The sequence below is a fragment of the Salmo salar genome, chromosome ssa16, assembly GCF_905237065.1.
Source record: "Salmo salar chromosome ssa16, Ssal_v3.1, whole genome shotgun sequence".
NCBI lineage: Eukaryota > Metazoa > Chordata > Actinopteri > Salmoniformes > Salmonidae > Salmo > Salmo salar.
Window position 1 is genome coordinate 44,444,271 of NC_059457.1, and position 22,217 is coordinate 44,466,487.

The 22,217-nt window shown below is 44.8% G+C and overlaps 1 protein-coding gene across 1 annotated transcript in view; it reads left to right on the plus strand.

Annotated features, from left to right (window-relative positions):
- Nucleotides 1–20,980, plus strand: part of LOC106573931 (adenomatous polyposis coli protein 2) — a 51,976-nt gene extending 30,996 nt beyond the window's left edge. Inside the window, exons 8-15 of the mRNA XM_014149395.1 lie at nucleotides 5,605–5,691; nucleotides 9,814–10,201; nucleotides 10,312–10,410; nucleotides 10,536–10,675; nucleotides 12,413–12,490; nucleotides 12,649–12,765; nucleotides 12,902–13,116; nucleotides 13,224–20,980. Coding sequence (XP_014004870.1) covers nucleotides 5,605–5,691; nucleotides 9,814–10,201; nucleotides 10,312–10,410; nucleotides 10,536–10,675; nucleotides 12,413–12,490; nucleotides 12,649–12,765; nucleotides 12,902–13,116; nucleotides 13,224–18,753 — 6,654 coding nt within the window. The 3' untranslated portion in view covers nucleotides 18,754–20,980. The remainder of the gene's footprint in view (nucleotides 1–5,604; nucleotides 5,692–9,813; nucleotides 10,202–10,311; nucleotides 10,411–10,535; nucleotides 10,676–12,412; nucleotides 12,491–12,648; nucleotides 12,766–12,901; nucleotides 13,117–13,223) is intronic.
- Nucleotides 20,981–22,217: the final 1,237 nt, after the last annotated feature.

The following is a 22,217-nucleotide window of genomic DNA, read 5'->3' on the forward strand; positions in this document are numbered from 1 at the left end:
CATTTGATAATTTGTCAGATTGAACTTGGGCAAACCTTTGGGCTAGAAAAGCAGAAATAAATTTGGATTTTTTTTTTTTAATTAGTCAAACAACATCTTGATTGGCCCACAGTACTAGTTTCTTAAAGCTAATTTATGCTTGATCCAAAAATGTGGTCAGAGGCTCCGTATGGAGGGTGTGATGCAATATATGGAGCCCTCCGCATTGTTACAACATTTGGGAGGCGCATGGCGATGTGGTATGGAGCTGAATTTGGCCTCTGTGTGCCTATGGAGGCTCCGCAATTGCGTCACACCCTCCATACGGAGCCTCCGACCACATTTTTAGATCAAGCATAAATTTGTAGGTTGGGGCGGGAGGTCCTGTATAAACACAAACTCACTTCCTTGACAACTTCCTTCACAACTGCTCTGCTTAACAGCTTTGCGCTGCTCCGCGAAGTGCAAGAATTATGAATGTTCTGACTTCTGTAGAGGCTGTATCACCGTAAAAGCTGCACGGCCAATGCAGATGTCGGATTGACCATGCATCGCCTTCAAGTCAGCTGATCATTATGCAGTTCAAGTCTAAAATTTGTATAATTACCTTTTCTGAGTAGAAGATTTCAATTAGAAGGCTATTTACTGTATATAATATTTACGTCATCCTGTGGTTTCCATTAGGGGTATATTCTTATACGGAAAGTGCACTGTAACTGTAAGTCATACAGTAGGATCTAAACTCAGCAAAAAAATAAATGTCCTCTCACTGTCAACTGCGTTTATTTTCAGCAAACTTAACATGTGTAAATATTTGTATGAACATAACAAGATTCAATAACTGAGACACAAACTGAACAAGTTCCACAGACATGTGACTAACAGAAATTGAATAATGTGTCCCAAAACAAAGGTGGGGGTCAAAATCAAAAGTAACAGTCAGTATCTGGTGTGGTCACCAGCTGTATTAAGTACTGCAGTGCATCTCCTCCTCATGGACTGCACCAGATTTGCCGGTTCTTGCTGTGAGATGTTACCCCACTCTTCCACCAAGGCACCTCCAAGTTCCCGGACATTTCTGGGGGTAATGGCCCTAGCCCTCACCCTCCGATCCAACAGGTTCCAGACGTGCTCAATGGGATTGAGATCCGGGCTCTTCGCTGGCTATGGCAGAACACTGATATTCCTGTCTTGCAGGAAATCACGCACAGAACAAGCAGTATGGCTGGTGGCATTGTCATGCTGGAAGGTCATGTCAGGATGAGCTGGCAGGAAGGGTACCACATGAGGGAGGAGGATGTCTTCCCTGTAACGCACAGCGTTGAGATTGCCTGCAATGACAACAAGCTCAGTACTATGATGCTGTGACACACCACCCCAGACCATGACGGACCCTCCACCTCCAAATCGATCTCACTCCAGAGTACAGGCCTTGGTGTAACGCTCATTCCTTTGACGATAAACGCGAATCCAACCATCACCCCTGGTGAGACAAAACCGAGACTCGTCAGTGAAGAGCACTTTTTGCCAGTCCTCTCTGGTCTAGCGATGGTGGGTTTGTGCCCATAGGTGACATTGTAAAAAGATTTGGCATGGGTCCTGAGATCCTCAAAATGTTTTACAGCTGCAACATCGAGAGCATCCTGACTGGTTGCATCACTGCCTGGTACGGCAATTGCTTGGCCTCCGACCGCAAGGCACTACAGAGGGTAGTGCGTACGGCCCAGTACATCACTGGGGCTACGCTGCCTGCCATCCAGGACCTCCACACCAGGCGGTGTCAGAGGAAGGCCCAAAGACCCCAGCCACCCCAGTCATAGACTGTTCTCTCTACTACCGCATGGCAAGCGGTACCGGAATGCCAAGTCTAGGATAAAAAGGCTTCTCAACAGTTTTTACCCCCAATCCATAATACTCCTGAACAGGTAATCAAACGGCTACCCGGGCTATTTGCATAGTGTGCCCCCCCTCCCCCCCCCAACCCCCCCCAACCCCTCTTTTACGCTGCTGCTACTCTCTGTTTATCATATATGCATAGTCACTTTAACTATACAGTCATGTACATACTACCTCAATTGGCCCGACCAACCAGTGCTCCCCCACATTGGCTAACCGGGCTATTTGTATTGTGTCCCGCCACCCACCACCCGCCAACCCCTCCTTTACGCTACTGATACTCTCTGGTCATCATATATGCATAGTCACTTTAACCATATCTACATGTACATACTACCTCAATCAGCCCAACTAACCGGTTTTTGTATGTAGCCTTGCTACTTTTATAGCCTCGCTACTGTATATAGCCTCGCTACTGTTATTTTTCACTGTCTTTTTACTGTTGTTTTTATTTCTTTACTTACCTGTTGTTCACCTAATACATTTTTTGCACTATTGGTTAGAGCCTGTAAGTAAGCATTTCAATGTAAGGTCTACACCTGTTGTATTCGGCGCACGTGACAAATAAAAATTTGATTTGATTTGTTGCTGGTGATGTCTGGTTAGGACCTGCCTTACAACAGGCCTACAAGCCCTCAGTCCAGCCTTTCTCAGCCTATTGTGGACAGTCTGAGCACTGATGGATGGATTGTGCATTCCTGGTGTAACTCTGGCTGTTGTTGTTGCCATCTTGTACCAGTCCCGCAGGTGCTATGTTCGGATGTACCGATCCTGTGCAGGTGTTGTTACACATGGTCTGCCACTGTGAGTACGATCAGCTGTCCGTCCTGTCTCCTTGTAGCGCTGTCTTAGGCGTCTCACAGTACGACATTGCAATTTATTGTCCTGGCCACATCTGCAGTCCTCATGCCTCCTTGCAGCATGCCTAAGGCATGTTCACGCAGATGAGCAGGGACCCTGGGCATCTTTCTTTTGGTGTTTTTCAGAGTCAGTAGAAAGGCCTCTTTAGTGTCCTAAGTTTTCATAACTGTGACCTTAATTGCCTACTGTCTGTAAGCTGTTAGTGTCTTAACGACCCTTCCACAAGTGCATGTTCATTAATTGTTTATGGTTCATTGAACAAGCATGGGAAACAGTGTTTAAACCCTTCACAATGAAGATCTGTGAAATTATTTGGATTTTTACGAATTATCTTTGAAAGACAGGGTCCTGAAAAAGGGACGTTTCTTTTTTTGCTGAGTTTATAATACTGTAGGTTGTGGAATGTTGTGCTATCCTGTAATATACAGTTAACCCACTTTTCTCTTTTTTCTATATCCCTCTCTCTCTCTCTATCCCCCTCTCTCTTGCTCTCTCTCTCTATCCCCATCCATCTCTCTATCCCCACCTCTCTCTCTATCCTTCTCTGTCTCTCTATATCCCCCCTCTCTCTCTCAATCCCCCTCTCTCTCCATCCCCCTCCATCTCTCTCTATCCCCCTCCGTCTCTCTCTCGCTCTCTCTATCCCCCTCCATCTCTCTCTATCCCCCTCCATCTCCCCACTGTCTCTTTCTCCATCCCACTTACCTTGTGCTCTATCGGTGCCGTGCTGCTATGCAGAACACAGGCTTTGCCCCTCTTTAGCTCGGCTCCAATTGGTCGCTCCTCCCAAAGAATATAGTGTTGCTTGGGCACTGCAAGCTTGGCACAGCAGGAGTGGGTGTTTCGGTTGAGTGGGTCTCAGACCGGCCCGTTTAGGTGTCTGTGTATCTATCCTCTGGGGCTCTGTAGGAGAATAGCAATGAGTTCTCTAGTACCAGGATGCAGGAAGAATGTGAATTAAAAGAGACAACAATAGACACATTGTTCCATGTTTTTCTGGGCTATTGTCAACCATCTTGCATCACACAGCAGGTTCCTATGCAATCCATTGTAAGCGTTTGATTATTTATTTGAACTGCGTGGCTATGACAATTGAAGGGGTAAAAGCCACGGCAGATTCAATCCATTCAAACACAGACACATTTAGCATGTTTATCTTGTTATCGGCGAGATCACACTTTATTACTTACAACATGATGGAGCTATTCAGACTAGCATGTCTAATAGCCCTTCCCCTTTGTCTGAAAGCTAGTCTTCGGTGTGATCAGCACAAGCCTGGTTACCATGGTGATCGACTGGGGGGATGAAAGAGTTGATAGATGACTCTCTGAAGATTTGTGCTGGCGCCAATCCAAATGGATTGTGTCTGTATTCTGGGAGTGTGCAACTCATACCTTATGAGAAAAGACATGAATGTCTGTCTGCAGGGCCAATATTAAGATGCAGGAGGTGAAATTAAATGTATTGATATCGGTTAGTTGTCTACTGACAATAACATCTCACTCTGGTGTTCACTTCAGGAGATACTGATGCTGACTACTAAATACTTTTTTATGTTTGGACAGCAAATTTAGGTCATTTATTTTTTCCAATTATCTACTAATGCCAGAGGCTGGATACATTTGTTATTTATTCTGGCCTATTTATGGGGTATAATTATATTTGCATGATAATTAATAGGATATTAACAAACATAATTTTAAATTAGATGTTCATAATCTTTCCATTCAGATGTAATTATTTCAAAATAAGTTTGTTAAACCCAATAAACTTAACCAACTCCAATTTGTATACATACAGTATTGAATATAATTTAGACTGAAATTAATAACATAATACATTTTTTCAAGGGCACTTGAAGGTCAGTCTTGATTTGTTTTGGATGATATTATATCAGTACTTTGACTCCAAGTATCGATTTGTAAAATTTTTATAATATATACAGTAAATCAAATCAAATGTATTTATATAGCCCTTCTTACATCAGCTGATATCTCAAAGTGCTGTACAGGAACCCAGCCTAAAACCCCAAACAGCAAGCAATGCAGGTGTAGAAGCACAGTCAAAAGTTTGGACACACCTAGTCATTCCAGGGTTTTTTATTTTTGCTATTTTCTACATTGTAGAATAATAGTGAAGACATCGAAACTATGAAATAACACATATGGAATCATGTAGTAACCAAAAAAGTGTTAAATAAATCAAAATATATTTTAGATTCTTAAAAATAGCCACCCTTTGCCTTGATGACAGCTTTGCACACTCTTGGCATTCTCTCTGTGATGTCGTCACTATTATTCTACAATGTAGAAAATAGTAAAAATGAAGAAAAACTCTGGAATGAGTAACTTTTGACTGGTACTGTATATATATATATATATATACATATATATATATATGTATTATGATTTTTTTCTAGATAGCATTAGCTAGCGCTAGTCGGCTGTACCTGCACCAAAACTCTGGTATTTTTCATCCTGTTTTCCATTTTCTTTTTAAGTTGTGAGCCAAGATTTTTTCAGCACTTTTATTTCCATGACTGATCAACATTTTTCTCATGCTCTCTCGTCTCTCTGCAGCCGACATATAGTGAGCAATATGCTTGGGAAATTGCAATAGAATCACAGTATAGAATCGCAATAAATATAGAATCGTGACAATCGCAATGCATATCGTATCAGCAGCGATGTATTGTGATAATATCGTATTGTGAGGCAATTCCCAGCCCTAATAGAAAGTTCATAGCAAACCGCCTGCAATTGACTTTTATGCTACAAAATGAGAAATTAGTAATGTCAGTTACTTGACCCTTATTGACATGAAGCAGTTTGAAACCATGTCATTTACGATCCCTCTCTTTCTTTGCAGATCTCAAGCTGTGAAAAGCAGCCTATTCCCGAAACTGAACATGCGTTGACTGCTTCTGCTCTGGATGCACAAGGAGATGGAAGCAAAGTAAGGCCATCATCACATCTTTAGTAGTAATGAATGGAGTTTGCATTAGTGGCTCTGCATTATTTAGATGACTATTTGTGTGTGGACAATAATCAGATCCCATGGAGCCATGTGTAGTGAAAGTAGATCTTACATGCTTATGATAATATTCAACCACCATTTTCCGACGGGGTATTTAGATGGTTTTACATATGTAACCCTCTCACCAGGCTCAAATTTGACTCTTACAATATTACCTTACTTAGATTTCTGAACAACATGGGATATTAGGTGAGAAGGACATCACCAATAAGAATCCCTATTGTAAACTCACTAGGGTGATTACAAACTAGGGTATTAACTTCAGGTAAAATTATTAGGTTTCTTCCTAGGTTCTGACCTTTCTAGGGAGTTTTTCCTAGCCACCGTGCTTCTACATATGCATTGCTTGCTGTTTGGGGTTTTAGGCTGGGTTTCTGTACAGCACTTTGTGACATCGGCTAATGTAAAAAGGGCTTTACAAACGAAGCATCGGGAAGTGCTGGCTTTCCGGTTGGTGGTGACGTCGGGTCCCGGGGCTGCCCCCGATAGAACCGGGTGTGCCTAAGCCAGCTCGTCAGGCTGTCACGCCCTTGCTGTCTCGAGAGGTTTCTTGCGCCGGTTGGCTCGGAAGGCGGCCATCCCACGTCAAGCCTCAGCCAGATTGTCAGGTTTTTACACCCAGCCGGCTAGTCAGGCTGCTACGCCTCCGACGGATCATCGGGCTCCCACACCTCAGCGGGATTCACAGGCCTTCATGCCTCAACCGGATCATCAGACTCCTATGCCACAGCCGGCTCGCCAGGCTCTCACACCTCTGCCGGTTCATTGGGATTTCACGCCCAGCCCGGCTTGTCCAGTGCCCGTGCCTCGGCTGGCCCGTCAGGCTCGCCCAGGTGGGACGCCGGGTGGTGCCCCTGGGGGGGGGGGTACTGTCACGCCTGCTCCCGCTCTTTCCCCCTGGCGCTCGAGGGCGCCAGGCTCCCCAGCATTACGCACTCCTGCCACCATCATTACGCACACCTGCCTTCCTCCGTCACGCACATCATCGATTATTGGACTCACCTGGACTCAATCACCTCTGTCATTACCTTCCTTATATCTGTCTGTTCCCCCGCTCTGTTCCTGTTGTAGTTTGGTCAGGACGTGGCAGAGGGTATTTGGTTTATGTGGTTCGGGGTGGTGGTTTTTCTAAAAAGGGCATTTGATTTATGTATTCCGGGGTTTTTGGGCACTGTTCCTTGTTTATGTAATTCTATGTTTAGTCTAGGTAATCTATTTCTATGTTGAGTTAATTGGGGTGGACTTCCAATTGAAGGCAGCTGTGTGGTGTTGCCTTTGATTGGAAGTCCTATATTAGTTGGGTGTGTTTGTCTGTGTATTTGTGGGAGATTGTTTCTTGTTTTGCCGAGTGAGCCTTTCAAGACTGTTTCGTTGTTCGTAAGTTCGTTTCGTTTTGTTGTTTTGGTGTGTTCATTCTGAGTTAATAAATGTCAAGATGAGCGTACACATACCTGCTGTGTTTTGGTCCTCCATTACCAACGACGACCGTGACAGAATCTCCCACCAAACCAGGACCAAGCAGCAGAGGAAGGAGCAGTGGGATTTTGAGTTGGACTATGGTGAGAGATGGACTTGGGAGGAGATCTTGGGAGGAGAAGGCTCCTACACTTGGGAGGAGATCCAATCAGGAAAAGATCGCCTTCCATGGGGACAGGTGGTAAGAGAGAGAGAGGAAAGGCGAAAGGCTGGTATGGACCGGGAACGTTTCCGAGGAATACGACTGGCGTTGAAGCACGAGAGGCACCCCCAATAACATTTTTTGGGGGGGCACACGGGTAGTTTGGCTAGGCATAGGAAGAGCCGGAAGCCAGCTACCCGTGGTTATATGGAGGAGCGTATGAGGTGGAGAGTGCCATGTTTCGCTGAGGAGCGCACTATCTCACCCATACGCACGCACAGTCCGGTGCGCGTTATTCCAGCCCCTCACAGGTGCCGTGCTAGAGCGGGCATCCAGCCTGGTAGGAGGATGCCTGCGCAGCGCATCTGGTTGCCGGTACGCCTCAGAGGACCAGGCTACCCAACTCCCGCTCTACTCACGGCTACCATCAGGCCCCTGCACAGCCCAGTCCGCCCTGTACAAGCACCCCGCTCGTACAGGGCTACTAGTTCCATCCAGCCAGGACGGGTTGTGCAGGAGGTAAGATCAAGACCGCCTGTGCGCCTCCATAGCCCTGGGTTTCCAGCTCCTGTCTCTCGTGCGGACCCGGAAGTGCGTCAGCCCAGTCCGACTTGTCCTGTTCCCGCTCCCCGCACTAGCCTGGAGGTGCGTGTTCCCAGTCTGGTACGTCCAGTACCAACACCACGCCCCAGGCTTCAAGTGCGTCATCCCAGTCAAGAGTCGCCAGAACTACCCGTCAGTCAAGAGTCGCCCGAACTGCCCGTCAGTCAAGAGTCGCCCGAACTGCCCGTCAATCAAGAGTCGCCCGAACTGCCCGTCAGTCAAGAGTCGCCCGAACTGCCCGTCAGTCAGGAATCGCCAGAGCCGCCCGTCAGTGAGGAATCGCCAGAGCCGCCCGTCAGTGAAGAGTCGCCAGAGCCACCCACTAGTCAGGAGCTGCCAGAGTGGCCAGACTGCCCGGAGATGCCAGAGTGGCCAGACTGCCCGGAGATGCCAGAGATGCCAGACTGCCCGGAGATGCCAGACTGCCCGGCGATGCCAGACTGCCCGGCGATGCCAGACTGCCCGGCCAGTATAAGGGTTAATTGTTATTGTAGTTTGGTCAGGACGTGGCAGAGGGTATTTGGTGTATGTGGTTCGGGGTGGTGGTTTTTCTAAAAAGGGCATTTGATTTATGTATTCCGGGGTTTTTGGGCACTGTTCCTTGTTTATGTAATTCTATGTTTAGTCTAGGTAATCTATTTCTATGTTGAGTTAATTGGGGTGGACTTCCAATTGAAGGCAGCTGTGTGGTGTTGCCTTTGATTGGAAGTCCTATATTAGTTGGGTGTGTTTGTCTGTGTATTTGTGGGAGATTGTTTCTTGTTTTGCCGAGTGAGCCTTTCAAGACTGTTTCGTTGTTCGTAAGTTCGTTTTGTTGTTTTGGTGTGTTCATTCTGAGTTAATAAATGTCAAGATGAGCATACACATACCTGCTGCGTTTTGGTCCTCCATTACCAACGACGACCGTGACACCTGTCTTGTTTCATGTCTGTTCCTAATTAAATGTTTGACTCACCGTACCTGTTTCTCTACTCTAGCGTTGGTCCTTACAGTTACTGACTAATCGTAGATATTTCCTTAGCAACGTATAACAGTTTGGTGCAGGTGTCCTCACAAGATCCACAGCAAACACCGTTTTCAATGCAGCCAGTACTCCGTAGCAGCAACCGACATCCCGTGGAAACCATAATTTGCCGATCGTCCACAAGTAATTCTCTCCAGACCTTGCAAGATGCTAGGCTAACATTGAGGATGTTGAATGTATCCACAATGCGAAGGCAGCTCCAGTCTCCAAAAGGTCTTTCTTAACAAAATAACAATACTCTCTTGTAAAAATAAAATCAATATTTCCCTTCAAATCTCTGTAGGTATGTCTTTGTTCCCTCCTTATAGTCTCCTTTAGTCATTTTTCTTCACCAACACTAATAACGTCTCTCCTCTCTCTTTTTTCAACGTCCCCCTCTCTCTTTTTTTCAAACCCAGGCCTCCTGTTAACCAGGTCAACTCTCCCATTGGCCACATCTTAACAAGCTACTTCATTAGTCACAACTTAACCAGATAAATGGGAAACTTAAACTTAACAGTAAACCAACCTATTCACTTGTACATTAAAGAAACATTGCTTCAAAAGAAATGCATTAACGACATAACAAATCAGGAGCAATTCAATCACATTTTAAATCTAATACCAATGAATTATAACAAATAACCTCTATGCTTGGTTTTAACAAAGGTATTACACATAATATGCAAGTTATGCTTATAATCATTGCTATAAAATATTGAGGTATCTCTCAGTCGACTTATCTGTCAAAATAAAGGTAAATAAATGAATGAATAAAATATGTACTCTCCACGGCCATGTATTTCACCTGGATTAGGTGGAGATGGTGTTCTGGCTGCTCTCCATGCTGGCCAACCGGGACAGGGAGGAGATGTCCCGCACTCTGCTGGCCATGTCCAGCTCCCAAGACAGCTGCATCGCCATGCGCAAGTCCGGCTGCGTCCCCCTGCTTGTGCAGATCCTGCACGATGGCCCAGGGGGCGCCGGAGAGTCGGCCAGGAGTGTAGCATGCAGCCGGGAGGCCCAGTCCAGAGCCAGCACTGCCCTGCATAACATAGTGTACTCCCAGCCCGACGAGGGCCAGGCCCGGCGGGAGATGAGGGTGCTGCACGTGCTGGAGCAGATCCGCTCGCACTGTGACAGCGGCTGGGACTGGATTGAGAGCCACGTGCGTACTCCCTCCCCTGGAGGTACTACAACCACAGGTTAGTAGAGGAGGATTATTTTAGGAGATTAATGTGATCTCTATAGCAGACTGTGGATTATATAGTGATGTGAGAGTAATTCAAGATGTACTTGTCCGTGTTCCGTTCAGACATCCCTGAGCCAGTGGAGCCCCAGATCTGCCAGGCCATGTGTGCTATCATGAAGCTCTCCTTCGAGGAGGAGTACCGAAGAGCCATGAATGAACTAGGTTAGTGAACAACACGTCAATGGGAAATATACACAGATGATAAAGCATAACCATAAAGAAAAATATGATATGTGAATTAATCTATTATTCAGTTTGTGATGTGCATGGCGGGTGTTTCTGTTTAGGAGGGTTGCAGGTGGTTGCAGAGGTGATGCACTTGGACCAGGAGCTGTACGGCATGCAGAACGATCCCATCAATATGGCACTTCGACGCTACGCGGGAATGGCACTGACAAACCTTACTTTCGGAGATGTCGTCAACAAGGTATCATCCGAAAAGCATCGAACCACTGAGAGGGATACATATTTATCTGATTTGTAAAGGCATTTTTCAATAAAGATAAATGACTTACAGTTGAAGTCTGAAGTTTACATACACCTTAACCAAATACATTTAAACTCAGTTTTTCACAATTCCTGACATTTAATCCTAGTAAAAATTCCTTGTCTTAGGTCAGTTAGGATCACCACTTTATTTTAAGAATGTGAAATGTCAGAATAATAGTAGAGAGAATGATTTATTTCAGCTTTTATTTATTTCATCACATTCCCAGTGGGTCAGAAGTTTACATACACTCAATTAGTATTTGGTAGCATTGCCTTTAAATTGTTTAGCTTGGGTCAAATGTTTTGGGTAGCCTTCCACAAGCTTCCCACAATACATTGGGTGAACTTTGGCCCATTCTTCCTGACAGAGCTGGTGTAACTGAGTCAGGTTTATAGGCCTCCTTGCTCGCACATGCTTTTTCAGTTCTGCCCACAAATTTTCTCTAGGTTTGAGGTCAGGGCTTTGTGATGGCCACTCCAATACCTTGACTGTGTTGTCCTTAAGCCATTTTTCTACAACTTTGGAAGTCTGCTTGGGGTCATTGTCCATTTGGAAGACCCATTTGCGACCAAGCTTTCACTTCCTGACTGATGTTTTGAGATGTTGCTTCAATATATTCACATAATTTTCCTACCGCATGATGTCATCTATTTTGTGAAGTGCACAGTCCCTCCTGCAGCAAAGCACCCCCACAACAAGATGCTGCCACCCCCGTGCTTCATGGTTCGGATGGTGTTCTTCGGCTTGCAATCCTCCCCCTTTTCCCCCCGAACATAACGATGGTCATTATGGCCAAACAGTTCTATTTTTGTTTCATCAGACCAGAGGACATGTCTCCAAAGAGTACAATCTTTGTCCCCATGTGCAGTTGCAAACCGTAGTCTGGCTTTTTTATGGCGGTTTTGGAGCAGTGGCTTCTTCCTTGCTGAGCGGCCTTTCAGGTTATGTCGATATAGGACTCGTTTTACTGTGGATATAGATAATTTTGTACCTGTTTCCTTCAGGATCTTCACAAGGTCCTTTGCTGTTGTTCTGGGATTGATTTGCACTTTTTGAACCAAAGTACGTTCAGTTCTAGGAGACAGAATGCGTCTCTTTCCTGAGCGGTATAACGGCTGCGTGGTCCCATGGTGTTTATACTTGCGTGCTATTGTTTGTACAGATGAACGTGGTACCTTCAGGCGTTTGGAAATGCTCCCAAGGATTAACCAGACTTGTGGAGGTCTACCATTTGTTTTCTGAGGTCTTGGCTGATTTCTTTTGATTTTCCCATGATGTCAAGCAAAGAGGCACTGAGTTTGAAGGTAGGCCTTGAAATACATCCACAGGCACACCTCCAATTGACTCAAATGATGTCAATTAGCCTACCAGAAGCTTCTAAAGCCATGACATAATTTTCTGGAATTTTCCAAGCTGTTTTAAGGCACAGTCAACTTAGTGAATGTCAACTTCTGACCCACTGGAATTGTGATACAGTGAAATAATCTGTCTGTAAACAATTGTTGGAAAAATTACTTGTGTCATGCACAAAGTAGATGTCCTAACCGACTTGCCAAAACTATAGTTGGTTAACAAGAAATTTGTGGAGTGGTTGAAAAATGAGTTTTAATGACTCCAACCTAAGTGTATGTAAACTTCCGACTTCAACTATATGTCTGACCTTTCTTTTACCAGGCCACTCTCTGCACAAAGAAAAGCTGCCTGCAGGCCATTGTCACCCAACTTGCATCTGATAGTGAGGAACTACATCAGGTACGATGTTGTTACTACTATACTAACTACTTCCAGAGTGTATTCATTCTGTCACCCTTTCAGGATCACTAGGCATTACTCTTTTTAGTTTCAGTGCTTCAAATAAATGTTTTCAATACCACATGGCTGAAGAGGTTATGTCTATTGTTCCCTCACAGGTAGTGTCGAGTATTCTTAGAAATCTGTCATGGCGTGCAGACATCAACAGCAAGAGGGTCCTTAGAGACGTGGGGAGTGTAACAGGATTGATAACCTGTGCTCTTCAAGCTACAAAGGTAAAATCACACCTAGGCTATGTGATTAATTCATGTTGTCAATTGTAACCAAAGCAATTATCAAAGGAAATAATTGCAAAATATAATAAAAATAAAAAAATCTCTAATGCAATGTTAATGCAAAATCCCATTTTAGGAATCCACCTTGAAGAGCCTCCTCAGCGCTCTGTGGAACCTGTCAGCACACAGTCCTGAGAACAAGGTGGCCATTTGCTCAGTAGATGGGGCTCTGGGCTTCTTGGTCAGCACCCTCACCTACAGATGTCAGACCAACTCACTGGCAATCATTGAGAGTGGAGGTGGCATCCTGCGTAATGTGTCCAGTCTTGTGGCCACCAGGGATGATTACAGGTATTTCCTACATCAGTGCAACTGTTCAATGATTATTGTCATCAATTTCTGCACATTTCATTCTGACATACTTGTATACTTAGTATGTTCCCATTCTTTCAACACAGGCAAATCCTCAGGGACCACAACTGCCTCCAAACGCTGCTACAGCACCTGCGCTCCCACAGCCTGACAATTGTGAGCAACGCTTGTGGGACCCTCTGGAATCTCTCTGCTCGCAGTCCCAAGGACCAGGAACTGCTGTGGGACCTGGGAGCGGTCAGCATGCTGCGCAACCTCATCCACTCCAAGCACAAAATGATAGCCATGGGAAGTGCCGCAGCTCTACGGAACCTGCTCACGAACCGGCCCCTCAAGTATAAGGATGCCGCGGTCATATCCCCTGGTTCCTGCATGCCCTCACTCTACATGAGGAAGCAGAAAGCACTAGAGGCTGAGCTAGATGCAAAGCACCTGGCGGAGACATTTGATTCTATTGAAAAAAAAAACTGTGCCAAGCATCCAAGCATCAACAAGCCACTGCGGCACATCGAGAGCCTGGCAAAAGATTATGCATCTGACTCGGGCTGCTTTGATGATGATGAGGCCCCTAATGTCTCCAGTAGTCTGGACACAGGGAGTTTCTCCATGCTCTCCATGTTCCTGACCAACTCCAACTTTCTTCAAAACCAGCCTCGCAAGAAGGACAGTGAACCGGAGAGAGATGTGGAGCCACCACAGACAGAGGATAAGAAGCCAGCACCTCTAGAAGATGAGGTGTCTGTTGCAGCAGAAAAATTAGCAAAAAAGATCACCAACACTGTGGCTAAGATTGATAAGCTTGTGGAGGACATTACCATGCATACATCTTCGGAGGACAGCTTTAGCCTTAGCTCAGAGGACCATTTTGCAGACCTGCCCTATGGATCAGATGAACTCCATGAGGCCCGGGCCAAGTCATGCTCCCCCTGCCGCCTCTCTGATACCAGCAGCTTTGCACACAGAGAACGTCTAAACAGAGCCCATGCTATCTTACGTCTCAAAACTACCCATGCAAGTTTGTCCACTGACAGTCTGAATAGTGGCAGCACCAGTGATGGCTATTGTGGTAGCAAGGACCAGATTAGGCCCTCAGCGAGACGGCCTAACAAGCTTGATCTTAAGGTGGCCCATCAAGAATACCTTAATGTCGGAGCTCATGTCCTCAATGAGACAAGTCAGATCGACGTACCAGAGAGAGATTCTGTGGACAGCAAAGATGTGAAATTGCCTGATCTTAATAGCACAGAAACAGAGAAGAGCCAAGCGCTGCCCCCTCAAACACCAGCTAGTGCATCAACTAAATTCTCTTCTGATGTCAGCATGACTTCCATAAAGCTGTCCCCTTCCTATCAACATGTCCCTCTAATTCAAAGTGTCGCTAAGTTTGGTGTTGCAAAGACTGCCATCAATGTACATGCAGCTCAAGCAATGAGGAGACAAGCCTGGGTCCCAACTGTGATGACTGGGGGGAGTTTAACCAAATTTTCTCCAATGAGCTCTGCTAGAAGTCCTACCATTGGACCAATGGAGACACTGCAGAAGTATTCAGTGGAGAACACACCAATCTGTTTCTCCCGTTGCAGTTCCCTGTCCTCCCTCTCCTCTGGTGATGAAGCTCTTGACGGGCAGAGTCAAAGTGAAAATGAGTTGGAGAGTGACTCATCACTTGAGATCATTGAAGTGGAAGATGAGGATCTGGTAAAGAGGGAGGAGAATGAGACCTTGGAGGATCTTAGTGATAGCCAACTGCTAATCACTGATTCAAAAACCTGTCAAAGCCTTGGGACTGATCCAATTGAAATTCCCTGCCCCACCAAACATGAAAAGGTGTTCCTGAGGGATGTATCACCAGGCATACTTGAGGACAGATCACCTTCAAGTTCGTCAGAGAACTACATCCATGAGACCCCACTTGTGATGAGTCGTTGTAGCTCTGTCAGCTCACTGGGTAGCTTTGAATCTCATTCAATTGCCAGCTCCATACTAAGTGATCCATGCAGCGAAATGATCAGTGGGACCATAAGTCCAAGTGATCTTCCTGACAGTCCAGGGCAAACCATGCCCCCCAGTCGAAGCAAAACCCCATGCTTTGCTGAATCACATGGTCCAGAAACCCAAAACGCTGGGACAGCAGGGCAGTGGGAAAGCAGCTTGCGCAAGTTCATGGACATTGCAGACTTTAAGGAAAGGTTCAACCTGCCTCCAGATTTAGACACCATGATCTACTTTACAGTGGAAAAGCCGACAGAGAACTTTTCATGTGCCTCTAGCTTGAGTGCTTTACCTCTTCATGAGCACTTCATTCAGAAGGATGTTGAACTGAAATTGACCCCCATACTCCAGCAAAAGGACAACAATCCAACATTCCCACAGGCTAAGGGAGAGCCAGATGACAATGAGCATCCTTCCTTTATGGACCAAGGGGAAAGATATAGTGAGGGCAATTCAGATGATGATATAGAAATTCTCAAAGAATGCATCAATTCAGCAATGCCCTCCAAGTTCAGGAAAGTAAGGCCCTCCCTGATCTCCACCTTACCCACACATGTTCTAAACTCACAAACCCGAAAACCTATACCTGTTTATATGATGGTTCCTAACAATGCCAATCAAATGAGCTCAGGGAGAAGGATTGTAATGCAACAAAATGACTTATATCTTGATGATTCCTCATATACTGATTCTGCCGAGGGCACTCCTGTAAACTTTTCCAGCACGACATCATTAAGTGACGAAACACTTCAGTACCCAGTGAGGGACAAGGGGGCAAAAGATTGGAGGGTAAGAAATATGAACAAACAGGAATTGTTGGATCAAGAGGCAAAGAGAATTGAAGACCTTCGGGTTTTCTCGCACTTCCACAAGACCACTAAAATGACCAGTCAGCCTGACATACAAGTCAATCAAATGAACAGGTCAATCAAACATGTCATTCCCACTCAAAGAGTACTGATGCAGAGCAAAGAGGTGGCTGATAGAGTGGCTAACCAGAGAAACCATGATCAATCACCCAATCAACAAAGACAAAAGCAGGGACAGGTCCTGACAAGGAAACTGGATCTGCCTATCATAAAGCCAAACACCGAGGGGAACCAAAATCAGAGAGCACTCCAGGGGAACAAGGATTTTCAGTCCATCCGCTGTCCTACAGAGGAAGCCATTTACTGCTTATACAATGAACAGACAGACAAAGAGGAGGGAGTGATTAAAAGAGCAGGGAGAAAACAGATGAGAGAGTCCAGCAAGAACACTCTCTCCCGAAGTATGACTAATATTGGTCGGATTGACAACTCCCAGACAAGACCCAAAGGTTTTAATAGGATCAAGCACAAACTAATAATGGACGAAACGCCCCCATGTTACTCTCTTAGTGGATCTCTTAGCTCTTTGATTGATGCAGAATTTGAGGAACACCAATCAAAAGCCCAGAAAATATGGGTGAAAAACAAACACAACAAGATATCTAACCAGGTCCAACAAAAAAGACCAATGCACATCCACAATCAGTATGAGGAACAAAGCTCACCAAGCTCAGTCAGTATGGATTCAGAGGATGATCTTCTGCAAAAATGCATAACATCTGCAATGCCCAAGCAGAGGAAGAAGCTTTCTGCAAGAAAGAAAGCAGAGAAGAAGCAGAAACAAAGAAACGTAATGCAGAATGTGGCCAGTGGATGGAACAAAGAACAAGAATTTGACAGTGAGGATATGGCTTCGGATAAAGACTCAGACCTCAACAGTGTTGAATGGAGAGAAATACAAGAAGGGGCTAATTCTGTTGTCACACGGCTACAAGCATCAAAGTCTCAAGAACCGTCCTCCGAAGAGACTGAATCTGTCCTCTCTTTTATGTCTGGATCTAGTTTTACTCCTAAAGAAAAGAAGATCTTTAAGGACAAAAAAGCTAACAAACCTCTGGACTTTAACCAACGTAAGCCAGTTCCAAATCTGCCAGTGGTCTTCAGAGGTAGAACAGTGACATACACCCCTAAGAAAGAGATAAATCTCTCACAAATACCTCCTCCTAATAAAATGTCACCTAAGACAGATGCTCCAAAGAATCCAAACCTTGCTCAACAGAGGTCAAGGAGTCTCCACCGTTTGGGACAACCCCATGACTCCACACAGTGGTGTTTGCCGAAAAGAAGCTCAACCCCACCTCCGAGGATACCAAAGAGCTCATCATCTGGATCATCTCAAAGCTCTACTCCATCGAGACAGTCACCGAAGAAAATAACCTTCCCCTCACAAACTAGTCAATCTGTTTCCAAAAAAGATACCACACCAGCAAGTAGTCCACCTGAAAGGAAGGGACGTTCCACTGTTCCTTCAAATCCGACCCCAAAATCTCCAGCACACAAAACACAGAAGTCACCCGTCCGAATACCCTTCATGCAGAATGCAGCAAGACAGTCCAGAACTCTATCGCCATTGGTAACCAACCAACCCACAAGTATCAGCAGGCAAAACAGTCAGGTGGCAGGAAAAAGAATACCTCCAGCCAATCGCATGACATCTGTCCATTCAAGCTGCAGCGAATCTGACCGCAATGGGTTCCTGAGGCAATTGACCTTTATCAAGGAATCAAAGACTATGATGAGACGTGACAGTCCGTCCTCACGCTCTGTTCCTACCTCGCAGCATGCATCGCCCAGAAAAGCAATCCCAGGTGCTCCTGCAGTCTTCCTCTGCTCATCTCGATGCCAAGAGCTAAAGGCAGTTGCTCAGGGACCAAGGAGGATGCAAGGAAGGGGGCCAGGGCAAAGGCAAGAGTCAAGGCAGGGGCTACAAAGGCAGAATGTGACTCTGTCCAGAGCCTGCTCTAGTGACCGAGACCTCTCAACCAGGCATCCAGCCAGGAGAACCAGCTCAGAGAGTCCCTGCAGGTTGCCTCAGAGGAACGTCTCTGCAACCAAGCTGCAGGAAAAAGACACAATCAAGCGCCATTCCTCATCGCCCAGCATTAACATACTGAGCAGAGTAACCAGCCGTTCCTCCCTCCGTTCCTCGTCCTCTGACTCAAGTGGGCGAGCCAAGAGTGAGGACGATACAAAGAAGAAGCAGCAGAGAACAGGATCACGTCTCAATGACAGAGTCACCTGGAGGAGAATTCGGGATGAGGATGTTCCTCAAATCTTGAAGAGCACTCTGCCATCTACTGCACTGCCTCTGTTGCCTGTTCTTGAAGGGCCAAAACCAAAACCACCAGCACTGCCAGGGAAACTGCCGACCATATTACTTAAGTCAAGAAAGACGAGCGACGCCACAGTCCAAACGGAGGATTTCTCGTCCAACAAGACCAACTCAAGCACCTCTCCAACTGTTGAGACAGCTCCAGTCATCTCAGAGGAGGCAGCGAGACTAGCCCTCCTTAGAAAGATCAGCATTGGCTCCGGCCAAGATGGAGGCTCTGATGGATCCCTAAAGAGCTACAGCACAGCCTCTACTGGAAATTCACACTCTGTGGAAACTCACACAGGTGGCGTCGGTCATTTCCGTCAGAGCTCCCCCAGCATGGCGGTTAGGGTCACCCCATTCAACTACATACCCAGCCCCATGGCTTGCTGCCTGCAAGACGCACAGAGCCAAGAAACAACAATCAATGAGAAGTCGTGATAAATCTGAAGCACAGTAGCTACTACGTAGTACCGTATGTACTTCTGTACATTTGAGATGAATAAAAGCCTACTGTGTTCCTGATTGATACTAACACTCAGGTGGCTTAGTTGTGAATATCAATCATTTTACCTCGGGTATTGAACCTTTTTTTTCCTCACTGCATCAGAAATGTGTCTTCAGAAAAGAACACTTGTCATGTCAAATCATCTGATCCCACATGCCATTCATACAAGTTGGATGTATGCATAAGACAAGACTTCAATGGATAGACTAACACTATCCTTTAGAGAGGAGTTACGGGGAATAGCCTATTCTCATACAAAATAACATTTTTGTACTTTTTGTATTTGTATATAAATCATTGCCTGTTAGAAAAGTAGTGTGGACATGACAACATACAAAAAAAGAAAATTGTATGTGGATTTCAAGACATACAGTACCATCATCAAAATGAAGGAAGTACCATTGATGAAAAACAATATGCAATTATTGAGTGAAAACCCGGCTGGAAGACTTTGTGTTTTTGGAAAGGTACTACTGTGTCTCCAAACTAATTTGAAAAAGACCATTGGAATACATCAAAATAAGGACATAATCTCATGTACAGTATTTCTTATGTACTCACATGTTACTGCTTCGCCTTCACCACACTACTCACTACTGAGGATACAACACTGTTAGCCTTCACTTCTGAACCACTGCAGGAATTATTATTGCTAATAGTTAACCTTAAACAATCAGCACTGCTGGAACTCTGTGTTATCTGTATTCTGTCTTTAAAGTAGTATTTAAATGCGTGCAGGCATACAGTAGAACTATAAGCTTCCCAGTGAGCAAAAACAACTCTGTGTTGCTCCTTACAGCATGTTAAATACACCTGTATTACACCTCTTAATATTGTGGATGTTGGACTAAAATCAACTTCTCAGTGGTATTCTTCATTATTTAAAAAGTTCAACAAAAAAGAACCAGTAAACATGCATTTCTAGTCCATCTGCAATCTGGATCAAGTGGCAATGAGGAAACGTCATGCTCATTGATGCTCGTTGTACATGAACAGGCTGAATGACTTGACTGTATTTCAACTTAATAGCTGTAAATGCCTTTGTCTATTGAATGCTATAACATATTTGTGTTTTCCTCTAGAATCAGTTATACTTAAAGTAATCACAGGCAGGTAAAATGGTGTTAAGGTGGCTGATGGTCACTAAGAGAGAAACAACTGTTGGGTTTTACAGAAGTGTACTCTTACAGAAATTATTCTGTATAACTATTTACAGAAATGTGTTAATATTTGCTTAAACGTCTTGCTGCCAGTAGTGATAGGTCAAAGAACTCGAGCATTAGAAATTAAAATGTATATTCTCTGTAGTTGTAACATCACCTGTTCATATGTTCTCTGGTCATATGTTCTCTGAGAGATGTAACCAAGACAAAAGTGCTTGACAAAAATTAAACGAATTTGGCTTGATCTCCATGAAATTTAAGGGCTGTTTATTCTTATTAAATGTGCAGTGTTGAATTGCGTCAACAAGTAACATTTCCATGTTTTACTCATGTTTTCAGTAATGCAATGAACCAAGTCTCTTTGTCACACAAACATTGTCACATAATGGCCATTGATAACGTATAAACAGCCCTTAAAGACAAATAGTGAGTGTGCAGTATGTAGGAAAGTTTTGTCAAAGACGAAGACATTATTCTTGAAAGTTTTGTCAAGATCTTTACAACTGAAATGTTGTATATGCTATGTTACGAATCGGATTAACATGTCCAAGGTCGTCCACCATGAATGTCATATGCTTTGTTTACACCTGGCATTACATTACTTAAAGTTATATTCAGTGCTTGGAAGCGCCAGAATGATTTGCAAACTGGTTGTGAACGAGTCTAATGAAATCACCTCAAAGTTGGAATATAAAGCTGATTTGCATAGGGCATGACTTGGAACTGGAATACTGTAGCAGTTTCCTATAAAGATAACTGTCATTTTGATATTACCCACTTTGCTACAACTAGAATAAATGAAGTTGGACCACTGGGTGAAGGGAAGGAGGATTATAACAGATCAGATATGGGGGACAAGAAATCTCATGCCAGGTGTGAACAGAGCCATAGGCAGCAAATGGTACCATGTGATATAGGCCAAGGAATGAAAGTCATCATAATAAATGTTCTCATCAAATAAATTGTGGACACATTTCATTTAGCTGGCTGACTTAAACCTTCGTTTGAATTTTTCTTGAATATATCAAAATAATAAAATGGGCTTTCAATTATATTAACTTAGCATGCACTCATGCCAATGAAATGTGGACATACTGACAGCTTTATGAGCTAATCGGGATATAAACAAATGCACTTCTACACTGACATTTCATCCTGGCATTAATTTCATAATGAACTTTAAGTTAAAAAAAATATCACATGGCTAGATATTATCACATGGCTAGATATTATCACATGACTAGATATTATCACATGGCTAGATATTATCACATGACTAGATATTATCACATGGCTAGATATTATCACATGGCTAGATATTATCACATGGCTAGATATTCATATGACCCATGTAGCTTAACTCCTGCCTGACCCTGGATCCATGCACATAAAGTCAGTGTGGTTGACCATTAAAACCAAGTTATATTTATTCACAAATCAATATTATATTCATATTCATTTTATAAAATCTAGAAATATAGACAATACACATAACTAATTTGTTTGACCATTTGTGAAAAGTCACACCAATTTATGGAGACAATGTTAATGTCAACAATTATTTGGAACAACAATCAACTGACAATGTACAATCAATCTGTTGAGTTCCATTTCCATTTCTGAGACCCTACTGTGTGAGACTGAGATGGTGTGACTCGAGGAACGGCAAGTTTTCTCCTGATGAATCTGTTCAAGCTGAGGTAAGGTGCTTCCCCAGCCCTGAGGGAAGGTGCTCCCCCAGCCCTGAGGTTAGGTGCTCCCCCAGCCCTGAGGTTAGGTTCTCCCCCAGCCCTGTGGTTAGGTTCTCCCCCAGCCCTGAGGTTAGGTTCTCCCCCAGCCCTGTGGTTAGGTGCTCCCCCAGCCCTGAGGTAAGGTTCTCCCTCAGCCCTGAGGTTAGGTTCTCCCCCAGCCCTGTGGTTAGGTTCTCCCCCAGCCCTGAGGTTAGGTGCTCCCCCAGCCCTGAGCTTAGGTTCTCCCCCAGCCCTGAGCTTAGGTTCTCCCCCAGCCCTGAGGTTAGGTTCTCCCCCAGCCCTGAGGTTAGGTGCTCCCCCAGCCCTGAGGTTAGGTGCTCCCCCAGCCCTGAGGTTAGGTTCTCCCTCAGCCCTGAGGTTAGGTGCTCCCTCAGCCCTGAGGTTAGGTTCTCCCTCAGCCCTGAGGTTAGGTGCTCCCTCAGCTCTGAGGTAAGGTGCTCCCCAATCCCTGAGGTAGGTGCTCCCCAATCCCTGAGGTAAGGT